At 47.8% G+C, this 13,142-nt stretch overlaps 1 protein-coding gene across 1 annotated transcript in view; it reads left to right on the top strand.

Annotated features, from left to right (window-relative positions):
* Positions 1-12,747, top strand: part of LOC311230049 (uncharacterized protein) — a 140,428-nt gene extending 127,681 nt beyond the window's left edge. Inside the window, exons 10-15 of the mRNA XM_084316191.1 lie at positions 29-141; positions 2,866-3,007; positions 5,365-5,531; positions 5,841-8,790; positions 10,437-10,534; positions 12,561-12,747. Of these exons, the coding sequence (XP_084172317.1) occupies positions 29-141; positions 2,866-3,007; positions 5,365-5,531; positions 5,841-8,790; positions 10,437-10,525 (3,461 nt within the window). The 3' untranslated portion in view covers positions 10,526-10,534; positions 12,561-12,747. The remainder of the gene's footprint in view (positions 1-28; positions 142-2,865; positions 3,008-5,364; positions 5,532-5,840; positions 8,791-10,436; positions 10,535-12,560) is intronic.
* The last annotated feature ends 395 nt before the right edge of the window (positions 12,748-13,142 follow it).

The following is a 13,142-nucleotide window of genomic DNA, read 5'->3' as shown; positions in this document are numbered from 1 at the left end:
TCTCTCTCTCTCTCTCTCTCTCTCTCAGGTCTGGCGTATGTGTGTGAGGGGCTGAAGGAGCAGAGAAAGGGCCTGGTCACCTTAGTGCTGTGGAACAACCAGCTCACACACAATGGGATGGGCTACCTCGCTGCTGCACTGGTACACACACACACACATGCACACGCACACACATGCACACACTCACACACACACTCACACACACACGCACACACACTCACACACTCACACGCACACACACAGTACATTTGTGGACATGGCGGTTCAGAGGCGTCTTTGTAGTGTCTGTTTGCTGGACCCTATGAATACTGTTGTGTGTGTGTCATACAGCACAAGTACAGTACAACCAAAATACGTTTGGCATCCAACCAGAGTCCAAATGTAGCAGTAAGGTGCAACAGCAATATACAATGTACAGGTGGTTGAACTGGGTCCAAAATATACAAATGAGTACTACTGAGTGTAGTGCTAATCAGATGTATGTACAGAGTTGTAGTATAATAAATAAAGCATTTTTATCGCCGCCCCAGAAAAGATTTGTGTCTCAGTTTAGTACTTGTTGAGTTCTAAACAGCACGTGTCTCAGTTAAGTACTTGTTGAGTTCTAACAACACGTGTCTCAGTTTAGTACTTGTTGAGTTCTAACAACACGTGTCTCAGTTTAGTACTTGTTGAGTTCTAACAGCACGTGTCTCAGTTAAGTACTTGTTGGGTTCTAACAACACGTGTCTCAGTTTAGTACTTGTTGAGTTCTAACAGCACGTGTCTCAGTTAAGTACTTGTTGAGTTCTAAACAGCACGTGTCTCAGTTTAGTACTTGTTGAGTTCTAACAACACGTGTCTCAGTTTAGTACTTGTTGAGTTCTAACAACACGTGTCTCAGTTTAGTACTTGTTGAGTTCTAACAACACGTGTCTCAGTTTAGTACTTGTTGAGTTCTAACAGCACGTGTCTCAGTTTAGTACTTGTTGAGTTCTAACAACACGTGTCTCAGTTTAGTACTTGTTGAGTTCTAAACATCATGTGTCTAGAGAGAGAGAGAGAGACTTAGAATGTGAAATGGGCAGACCACTTGGAACCACATTAAGTAAAATAATAATAATAACTTTATTTATATAACACCTTTCATACATGGATTGTGCATCACAGCATAAAATACACTATCTGGTTTCCATCCGGTTAACGACGGCGGATAGCCGGCTATCAAAATAACCGTTATGCACGTCCCCATAAAGATTTATTGTGTATTTGGGAGTTCCGTGTGTGTGTGTGTGTGTGTGTGTGTGTGTGTGGGTGTGGGGGGGGGGGGGAGTACATGCTGTTTAGGGTTGAGTACGGTTCACATTTGAACCGGTACCAGTTCCTGGAATTCGCTGTCAGTAACCAACGGTACTTAACTCTCTTTAACTCTCTCAGTAATAACAAAAGATTTCAGTTGTCAAAACTTCTCAACTTCATCTGTTATTTATTTAGAACATTCTGTTATTTATTGTTGTAAACGAAAAAACTCCTCTGACCTCATCTGATCTTTTCAAAGACCCAAGAGACGGGACAGTAATATATATATTTGGGGAAAAGGCTCCCTCTTGTCTAGTAATATTGCACTCTTATACTAAACATGTAAAGGTACCCAAATTGGTACAGGTTGATCTAGCGTGAATTCGGTCGGAATCGGTACCCTTAAAAGTACAGAGTTCGGTACAGAACCCTTATGCTGTTAGCAGGCACCTCATTTAACCCTTTCACTACCACACTACAAAAGGGTTAACCCTTGCACTGTGACACGACAGAAGGTTAACCCTTTCACTGGCACGCGACAAAGTGTTAACTCTTTCATCGCCACACTACAAAAGGTTAACCCTTTCACTGCCACACTACAGAAGGTTAACCCTTTCACTACAGAAGGTTAACCCTTTAACTAATTACTACAGAAGATTAACCCTTTCACTACAGAAGGTTAACCCTTTAACTAATTACTACAGAAGATTAACCCTCTCACTGCCACACTGCAGACGGTTAACCCTTTCACTGCCACACGACAGAAGGTTAACCGTCTGTCGTGTGGTAGTGAAAGGTCAACCTTCGGTAGTGAAAGGGTTAAGGAGCTGTTCTTCAGCTCTGTGTTCCTCAGTGAAGTGATCACTGAGCCGTTAAGAGATGAGGAGAGACTCGACATTAACCCTTTTAAAGCTCGATGTAATAACACCTGGCAAAATGCACCACTTTTCAGAAGCAGATAGCTGCCTTCTACTGTAAGTACTGTACTTGTACTGGATTGGGAATGCTGCTTCTGTGCATTCTGGGAATGTTGGTGCCTAGACACGAGATTCCAGGTCCGCCGAGGGAGAGGGTCCTGTCTGGTGGCGTCCCGTCACAGTGGCTGGGGGGCGCTGGTGCAGAATGCAGAACACACGCACGCACGCACGAGCGCACACACACACACACACACACACACACACACACACACACACACTGCTGGCCTGGACATTCTCTTCAGACTGATGTAACACATCCCATGACTTGCCTGGCTGCCGTTTCATAAGCTTAACGATCTACGGTGGATTTTTGCAACTGGGTAACAATGTAACTGGCTGGTAGTGTAATTGGCACTGAGCAGCAATTACATTTGTTTCTTTTTTTTTTAAATAGATCATTGTTTGTTTTTTACTTCTGCTTGTTTGTACTGTTCTCTGACACAAATGCCAGCGGTAAATACCGGGGGCGCATTCCACGCAAAATATGATATTATGAATATTATCAAAATTATAAAAAAAAATTGCTTATAAAATAAAAAATAAATTATTCCGTTAGAAAAAGCCTTGTTATATAAACCCCTGGTTCCATGCGTGTGTCTCCCTCCACCAGCCGTGTACCCAGAGTCTGGAGACCCTGAACCTGGGCCACAACTCTGTGGGGAACGAGGGCGTCCACAAGCTGAAGGACGGGCTGATCGGCAACCGCTCTGTGCTCAGGCTGGGCCTGGCCTCCACCAAGCTCTCCTGCGAAGGTAAGACCCTGACCCTGGCCTCCACCAAGCTCTCCTGCGAAGGTAAGATCCTGACCCTGGCCTCCACCAAGCTCTCCTGCGAAGGTAAGACCCTGACCCTGGCCTCCACCAAGCTCTCCTGCGAAGGTAAGACCCTGACCCTAACCCTGACCCTGGCCTCCACCAAGCTCTCCTGCGAAGGTAAGGCCCTGACCCTGACCTCCACCAAGCTCTCCTGCGAAGGTAAGGCCCTAACCCTGACCCTGACCCTGACCTCCACCAAGCTCTCCTGCGAAGGTAAGGCCCTGACCCTGGCCTCCACCAAGCTCTCCTGTGAAGGTAAGGCCCTGACCCTGGCCTCCACCAAGCTCTCCTGTGAAGGTAAGGCCCTGACCCTGGCCTCCACCAAGCTCTCCTGTGAAGGTAAGGCCCTGACCCTGACCTCCACCAAGCTCTCCTGTGAAGGTAAGGCCCTAACCCTGACCTCCACCAAGCTCTCCTGTGAAGGTAAGGCCCTGACCCTGACCTCCACCAAGCTCTCCTGTGAAGGTAAGGCCCTGACCCTGGCCTCCACCAAGCTCTCCTGTGAAGGTAAGGCCCTGACCCTGACCTCCACCAAGCTCTCCTGTGAAGGTAAGGCCCTAACCCTGACCTCCACCAAGCTCTCCTGTGAAGGTAAGGCCCTGACCCTGACCTCCACCAAGCTCTCCTGTGAAGGTAAGGCCCTGACCCTGACCCTGACCTCCACCAAGCTCTCCTGCGAAGGTAAGGCCCGCCGCCCTGGGTGTCTCCGGTTCAGTTTTTAGTGTAGTAGTATTTTATTTATTTATTTCGCACCATTTCAGCAAAACAGTAAAAAAAAAAATCGAAACATTGACCATGACAGAAAGTGTATATAAAAGGTGCTGAGTAGAGGCACGAGGCCCAGATGGGCCTATATACACGGGGCCTCAACTCATTAAATCATCGGATTAAATTAATTAAAGACACAAAAGTAAAGTGAAATAAGTTCATAAAACTATTTTCATAATATTAAGATAATAATAACTATAATAATCGGGCGGCTAGGTGGTGTAGTGGTCTAAGGCACTCGCCACCAGTGTGGAGACGCTAGGATTCGCGTGTTCGAATCCAGCTCTCCACATTGTTTTTCAGTTTGGCTGGTCGTCCGCAGTAATACACATTGGCCGTATTACGGGGAGGGAAAACTGAAGGGTGGGGATCGAACGTTGTGAACAAGCGACTCCTACAAGTCGGTTGGTGCGCCTGCGCAGTAGAATCAGGAAGTGTCGGGGGCAGCGTGAGCCTCCCACGCGTTACTCCTCGACACTGAGAGGTCGAGCTGCGCAGGTGAAAAGATGCGACTGCTGTTACCTCAAGTACCGGAGGGGACTTGTGCTATGTATGACTTAGTCCACATTGCAGCCGGCTTGTGGGAGGCAAGAAACAGCGTTCGTGACAGGGGAGGGTTGAATTGGATGATACGAAATTGGGATGGGAGAAAATATAGAAAAAATGGGAGAAAAAGTGGATCACAAAAAAAATAATAACTATAATAATCAAAGTAATAATAATAATAATAATAATAATAATAATAATAATAATAATAATAATAATAATAATAATAATAATAATAACAAAAACAACAACATTAATAATTACTAGTCTAAACAAGTTAACATGAAACTGTGATTAGTAGTATTGTGTGAAGTCTTGAGTTATTTTAAGGGGTGTTGCAATGATGACTTTTTTTAGGTTATTCGTATTCTTATTCAATAGTAAAAAAAAAAAATTATTTTCACAGCTTTTTTTAAATGTGCATACATTCAGAAAAACGTGAGATGCTTGTTTTTCCCGGCTCCTCAACTGTAGTTGATTTGTAAACATAATACACAACATATATTCTATCTATACAAACTATAACTATAAACTATAACAATAAATATAAACTATAACTATAGACTAAATAGGTTATAAATAAACTATGAACTAAAACTAAACATACTACACAATGTATATTCTATCTATACAAACGATACTTTACTAACTGTATATATAAACAAACTATAGACTAAACATATTACACAACAACATCTATCTATACAAACTACAATACAAGGTATATGTTAGCAGCTGTGTGTGTGTGTGTGTGTGTAGTAAGTGTGCTTTTGTGTGTATGCTCATGTGCGTCATAACTCAATATTCATAAAACAATAGAATTATCTTTTACATCTTTGCCAAATGTTATGTGGACGTGCAGAACGACCCGTCTCAAACCCTGCCCTCTTTTTATTGACAGTTGTGATTGGAGGATCAAGAAAAGATGGCGGGTTAACTCCCGTGTGTCTCTCTCTCTCTCTCTCCTCGCCGTGCCGTAGGTGCCGTGGCCGTGGCCGAGTTCATCGCCGAGAGCCCGCGGCTGCTGCGCCTGGACCTGCGGGAGAACGAGATCAAGACCGGGGGCCTGATGGCCCTGTCCCTGGCCCTGAAGGTCAACACCTCCCTGCTGCGGCTGGACCTGGACCGGGAGCCCAAGAAGGAGACCGTGAGAGACGGGGGAGGAGAGGGGGGGGGGATGAGACTGAGAGAGACGGGTGGAGGAGAGGGTGATTTTTCCTGGAGGATCACCTTCAAAAGAGGGAACCTTTTTTTAAATCCTGAAACGAGAGATGATGATGATTTACTGTTAAAACCATGTCAGTCTTGTTGAATGTACAATAAAGGAATGATGTATTTTCGATACTTTAAAAGGTGTAGAGGATGATGTGTGTGAACTGCATTGATTAGCTGTGTCTCCTGCTGACTGCGCCCTCCCTCACTGTACACCTCACCCACCTCTCTGTCCTCCCGGCAGGTGAAGAGCTTCATCGAGACGCAGCGCGCCCTGCTGGCCGAGGTTCAGAACGGCTGCAAGAGGAACTTCATCCTGGCCAAGGAGAAGGAGGAGACGGAGCAGAAGATGAGGCAGTCGGCCTCCATGGCCGAGATCGCCACCGAGGACGGGACGAGGGAGGAGCCGGCGGCGGTGGGGGCGGCGGCGGCCGGGGGGGAGAAGGGGGGGGAGGGGGCGAAGAAGAAGGAGGAGGGAGGCGGGACCAAGAGCCCGGACCAAGAGCAGACGGACAGCCGGCCGGGGGTGGCGGGGGGCGCCGGGACGACGACGGCGACGGCGAAGCTGCCGCCGCTCATCCTGGACTCGGACTCGGACACGGAGGACGAGGAGGAGGTGGTGCTCTCTAAAGCCCCCCCTCCCCCCTCCTCCTCCTCGACTCGCCCCAACCAGACCGCTCCCCCGGTCCAGCAGGCGGAACGCGCTCCGCCCCTCCTCCTCCTCAGTGCCTCACAGAAGACTCTGCCCTCGGCCGCCACCGCGCCCGCCACCGGGGGGCAGCAGAGCGTCCTCTCGTCGGGGATCACCGTCACGGAGGCCCCCGTCCCGCCCGGGACCCCCCCGCCCTCCCCGGGGCGCTGCATCTCCGTGTCCAGCCCGGGCCGGGGCCACAAGATCTTCATGGTGACCCGGGTGGAGAGCCCCCCCGACCCGCAGCAGCAGCAGCTCCTGATGCAGCTGCAGAAGGGCGGCGGACGGGGCGCTAAATCGAACGCGCCCGCGACTCCTCCGCCCGCTAAGGATGAGCCTGTGGCACGAGCGCCCGAGACACCGCTGACTCAGGTGCAGACGCTATTGCAACCTAGCAGAGAGGCGGACCAGAGCCTGGCGGACCAGCCCCGGTCTGAGTCAGCGACGCTACCGCGACCCACAGAGGAGGAAGTGAAGGAGAGTTCACCTGCGCTGTCGACGGACTCTACACAGACGGAGCAGAGGCCTGAAGCGCCCTCAGAGTCTTCAGACGCACCCTTGGTCCCTACAGACTCTACACAGACAGCGCAGAGTCATGAAGCACCCTCACAGTCTTCAGACGCTCCCTTGCTCCCTACAGAGTGTAAACAGACGGAGCAGAGACCTGAAGTGCCCTCAGAGCCTTCAGACGCACCCTTGCTCCCTACAGAGTGTACACAGTCAGAGCAGAGTCATGAAGCACCCTCAGACGCACCCTTGCTCCCTACAGAGTGTACACAGTCGGAGCAGAGTCATGAAGCACCCTCACAGCCTTCAGACGCACCCTTGCTCCCTACAGAGTGTACAACACAGACAGAGCAGAGTCATGAAGCGCCCTCAGAGCCTTCAGACGCACCCTTGCTCCCTACAGAGTGTACACAGTCAGAGCAGAGTTATGAAGCGCCTTCACAGTCTTCAGACGCACCCTTGCTCCCTACAGAGTGTACAACACAGACCGATCAGAGTCATGAAGCACCCTCACAGTCTTCAGACGCACCCTTGGTCCCTACAGAGTGTACACAGACAGAGCAGAGTCATGAAGCACCCTCACAGTCTTCAGACGCACCCTTGCTCCCTACAGAGTGTACAACACAGTCAGAGCAGAGTCATGAAGCGCCCTCACAGTCTTCAGACGCACCCTTGCTCCCTACAGAGTGTACACAGACAGAGCAGAGTCATGAAGCACCCTCACAGTCTTCAGACGCACCCTTGCTCCCTACAGAGTGTACACAGTCAGAGCAGAGTCATGAAGCACCCTCACAGTCTTCAGACGCTCCCCTGCTCCCTACAGAGTGTACACAGTCAGAGCAGAGTCATGAAGCACCCTCAGACGCACCCTTGCTCCCTACAGAGTGCGCACTAGATAGTACAGAAACCCAGACCCTAGCACCGCAGTCTACTGAACTACTAAGTCAACCCACAGAGCAGGTCGCGCCTCTAGTTATAGAACCGACAGAACCGAGTCCACTAGCACCAGCCAAGCCTTCTTTAATAAGCCCTTCCTCCCCCGAGCCGGGCACAGCGGCCACGAACCACCTACGGACGTCATCATCATCGCAACCCACCGAGGGAGTGGCGGAGAACGCCGTTACTACAGACGCTACCCAGGTGGAATCCTTTGCTGTGGAACAGCAGTTTAGCCGAGGAGAGCAGGAAGAGGCCGACGGACAAGAGAGCGACCAATCGGATGGTCAGGAGCCGCGCGTAGACGACGCAGAAGAAGAAGAAGAAGAAGAAGAAGAAGAAGAAGAAGAAGAGAGCGACCAATCGGATGGTGAGGAGCCACGCGTAGACGACGCAGAAGAAGAAGAGAGCGACCAATCGGATGGTGAGGAGCCGAGTCAGACTCAGGCTATTAGCCCAGCGGCACAAATGAGTCAGACAGACACAGAACAGCATCCGTCTGCAGTAACACGACCACAGACTGAGCCAGTCTCTGCAGTAACGCAGGAACAGACTGAGGCACAGCCAGAGCTACAGGGGCCGTCTGCGAACGTGTGGGAACACCACAGACCCAGAGAGAGTGTAGCCGAGGAGGAGGAGGAGGAGGAGGAGGAGGAGGAGAGCCAGCCCGGTCCAGACGAGGAGCCGACGCTGAAGCCAAGCGGGGCAGAGCATCACACGGAGCCCAGCAGACAGGAAGCGCCTCCTGCGCCGGTAGACGAGCAGTGTGCGCCCCCCTCGGAGAGCCCGGGGGACACCACGCAGGGTCCCGTCCCCCCCGCCGGGCCCCCCTCGGTCCTCCCAGAGGAGAGCCCCAGGGCGGAAGAGGAGTCGTCGGACGAGAGCTCCGCGGACGAAGGGGAGAGCGTCGCCGACGGCCCGGGAGGGGCGGAGGAGGTCGAGGAGGAGGAGGTGGAGGAGGAGGTGGGGTCGGCTCTGCCCAACGGCCTCAAGGCGGAGTTCGCCCTGCATCTCCTGGAACCGGAAGGTCCCAAGCCCAGCAGCTGTGTGCTGGAGCACGGTGAGTCGGCCAATTGTGTCCTCCATGTTGGAAGGGACAGCGGTTGTTGCCATGGGTTGATATATATGAGAGATTCATCAACATAAATATAGTAAGTTGATTTGTTTTTTATTAACGAGTCACAATGGAACAGTAATATCATGTTTTTCCAATGATTTACTTTGTTGGATGAAAGAGAAGCAAACATTCTGTGCAAGGCCTCGGTAGTGTGATAGTAAAGGGTTAACCTTCTGTAGTGTGGCAGTGAAAGGGTTAACCTTCTGTGTATTGTCGCAGTGAAAGGGTTAGCCGTTTGGTCATGCGGCAGTGAAAGGGTTAAAACAACATAATCAAAACATTGTACAAGTATAGAAATAGTATCTCTCTACAGATATGTAAAAGTACTATGTGCAGGTAAATACAGACGGGTGTGGATAGAGATAGATATATATATGCGGTGAGGATAAATATATATTATATGGTATATACAGCATTATTGTACATGCTATCATACAGAGCTATGGGTTATATGCAGGTGTATAAGTAAGTATATAGAGGGGTTATATGCAGGTATATTCAGACAAATATGGATATATATATAGGCCTATATGGTAAATATATAAATGTAAATAATATGCAGCACTGTTGTATATCCTACAGAATATATGGCTAGACTAGAGTATGAGGTAGTAATTATTATGATTACAGTGTAGGGCTGTCTTAAATACTTTGAAGCTTCGTTCGATGGGCATGGGATTCGAATATGAAAATAAAATTCAATTATAAAAATACAAATAAATGATTTTTTTTTTTTTTTTTTTTTTTTTTACATTAACTGCCACACAGTTTGCCCCTCTCATGCCCATCTCTGCCACCACTCTAAGCCTATGGAGATGTTCACCTTCTTTGCAGGGTTATAACTTTTTAAATTGTATTGCTAAATTGACATTACTATGGCCCATTCAACATCAAGTATCTATCGTTCAGGATGTAGGAACGTTATACTTTTTCATTCAAACATTCATACGAAAATACCGTCTAGAATATAAGTGTGTTTTTATCGTTTTCTGCAGTAATTCCTAGAACGCTAGTTATAAGCCTAAACGCATATATAGATTATCGATTGCCGTTTATTGCCGATACACGCTATATTAAAAAATTCAACTGTATATGATCCTAAACGTTATGACTCATAATGCGCGGAGGAAAGGTGGGGGGGGGTCGTTTATAATTCTGTGATCGTCAGTAAATGCTTTATGTAGTATGGGTTGATTTATTGATCAGATGGTTTGTAAATAAATAAATGTACAATCACCTTGAAAATAACGTTACTGTCCTCTTACCGTTCACCGATGAGACTGGAGGAAAAAGATGCCACTTATTTGACGTCGATCGACTAGATCCATAGGCGCTCTTTCTCTCTTTGGCTTTCTCTCTCTCTCTCTCTCTCTCCTTCGTCTTCCTTTAGCATCAGATGAAATGGGCTTCCCTGCATCCTGCATGTGTCTTCCGTCCCTTCTATCGCTATTTCTCTTTCTGTCGCAAAGCCAGCATCTTTTCTTTAGTTTCTTTGACAAATAATACACACAAAAAAACACACACTTGCACTTTGGTCATGAAAGGTGTCTATTGGGGTTGATTATAGTGTGTGTGTTTTGTGTGTGTAGTGAGTGTGACCGCGGAGCTGAGCTGTGGACAGGATCTGGAGGAGCTGCTGCTAGACGCCAGTTTGGACGCGGGCAGAGAGGCGCCGTGATGACGGGAGGTAAACCGCCACACAGATACACCACAGCGTATAACAAGCTAGCTTAGCTATAGCTACACAGTTCCTGGACCCCGGCTGTAGTAACGGGAGGTAGAGCGGTCGTCTGGTAATCCAGAGGTTCCCGGTTCGATCCCGCTCCTCCCGGGGCAGCGTGTCGAAGTGTCCTTGAGCAAGACACTTAACCCCTAACTGCTCCTGATGAGCAAGTTGGCACCTTGCATGGTTGCCTCCGCTGTCGGTGTGTGAATGTGTGAGTGAATGTGAGGAACAAATTGTAAGCGCTTTGGATCAAATCCGCTATACAAATTTACCATTTACTAGATATTTATGAAAATGTTTTTGGCGAGAACGTCAAAGCCAGGTAATGTAGGCCTTCTTCCGCTCGTAGACTTATGGGTTGTGGATCAAATCTACATCCGAGTTACCTTCATCCCCTCCTCTTTCACTCCCGACCAAGGACAAGACACACATGCCGTTTGTCTCATCCAAGATTTGAGCGAGTTTGTGCCTACACACGCGTGACTACAAGTGACTTAGTACGCTCCAAAAGGGACAGTGGGGAAGGCTCACGCCTGGGGTGGGTTTATTTGGGTTTATACGATTATTAAGTGGTCATAATTTGTAAGTGCCCTGGGCTCTGGATTCTGAACCTCTAACCTGCCAGAGGTGACAGGATTCTAAGAGTTTTTTAAGTACACCAGCCTGCCTTGGGCTTTATCCGTCACCTAAACCGCATTATGAATTCAACTTGTTATATTGCCTGGTTTGGGGCCTAATTCTGCGTGTGACTAGCATGAATCATCCTGGCTGTGAAGGAGAGTCTTGTGTGATTACATTGAGCCCATTTTCAATCTGATATCTTGAGGTGTAAAGTCATGGGACCCCTTTTGAAAATGGCCGTGGCCTTTTCCTCCCATCACATTAAGCTAGCTTAAAGTAGCTTAACTTTGGAGCAAAATCGACCCTCTTTGCCAGTAGGTTAGCATGACAGGGCTGGTACCTTTGGATTCCTCAAGATGCCTCGTTTTATATGATGGCAGTAGCTCCGCGCTAGCTTAAGAAATGAGCCCACTAGAGCCCTTTAAAGACGGTAATAAAATGGCGGGAAACCTGTAACATAAACAAGGCAGACTGGGGGGCTCAACATTCCGGAACTCTCAGGCAAACTGAGCTGAGGATTCCCCGACGTTAAGGCGGTAAATGAGATAAATAGGCCAACTGTTGTTCAAAAATGCTTTGAAACAGGAGATAAAAAATATATATATCAAGTCAAGATGATATGCTGGCCAGTTTGCTTTGCGGTCTGACTGAGAGATATGAAAAACTGTTTGTGTTTAAATAAATTTAGTTTATGGGTAATACAAACGCTTTGAATTGATATTTAAAAAAATATATATAATAATACATTTTATATACAGTTTCATGGTGAAATATCAAGTATAGTACCTAAACATAAGATCTGGGCCACTTCATTCTCAAACACTCCCGCCCGCCGAAGTTGTTAAAATGGTCAAAATTTGGCAAAACTTCAACAGAGAATCTGGACACTGACACCTTGATTCTAATGTTAAATTAAGTAATTTTCACTCAAAGTCTCATTCGATTCAACATGTCAGCGTCCAGAACGTAAGACAGACTCTCAGAGCGAGTTGAGTGAGTTTGACTAATTAAGTCACCCCGAATTTTATGTGTAGGTATAGAACGTGTGTAATTCAAATGTAAGTTTCTTTGTCTATTTTTTCTTTATTGAGTAAATATATAAAGGACGGTCTGGTTGTATTTAGACAAGCAAACGTGTAAATATAATTCATTCTATTGCATAATGAACCGTCATTCATCAAAGAAATGTACGGAAACAAGTATTAGTTTTAGAACCGTTATCGAAGTATCGTGATCTTGTGTCGAATACATTCTCAGCGATGCACAGCATTAATGCACACACACACACACACACACATTAACAGATCATTGGATTTAGTTTTCCACTGGAGTTGACACTAATTCACGTGCCATTTATCTCCCCCAGGGATCGTGAGAAAACGGAGAGAAACGTGGAGTCAGCTGACCTCCTCTGGCTCCGCCCACACGGCCGCTCGCTCCTCCTCCTCCTCCTCCTCGGGTGATGCATCATCGCCGACATGACCTTTCCATCAGAGACTGCAGAAGACCCCGCTGTCCTCTTTAAATACTATAGAAACACAAAGTACCAGAGAATCTATGGGAGGGGGAGGGGGAGGGGGGGAGGGGGGGGGGGGGGCAGAAAGATGATAGAGGGGAGAAAGGAAAAGACAAAAAAATTTAAAACTATACTCATCAAAACATCACATGACGTTTAAAGGAACTCACTACATCTGTTTTTACACTCACTACTGAACCGAGCAAGTACGGAATGGAGAGGGGAGGACACACACACACACACACGCTATCCTATTGTCACTCAATTTTTTTTGTCAATCAGGAAAACTCTACACTGACTGACTCACTCACTCACACAGGGAGCCAAACCAGAGAGAAGGAGGAGCCTGGGGGGGAGGAGGGAGAGGGTATAACACTAACCAAAGACACAGACCTTTCCCACGCTCTCACCTGCTCCTATATAGCTCCCCAT

This window comes from Notolepis coatsorum (assembly GCF_963971535.1).
Source record: "Notolepis coatsorum genome assembly, chromosome: 1".
NCBI lineage: Eukaryota > Metazoa > Chordata > Actinopteri > Aulopiformes > Paralepididae > Notolepis > Notolepis coatsorum.
This window is presented reverse-complemented; position numbering and strand designations above follow the sequence as displayed.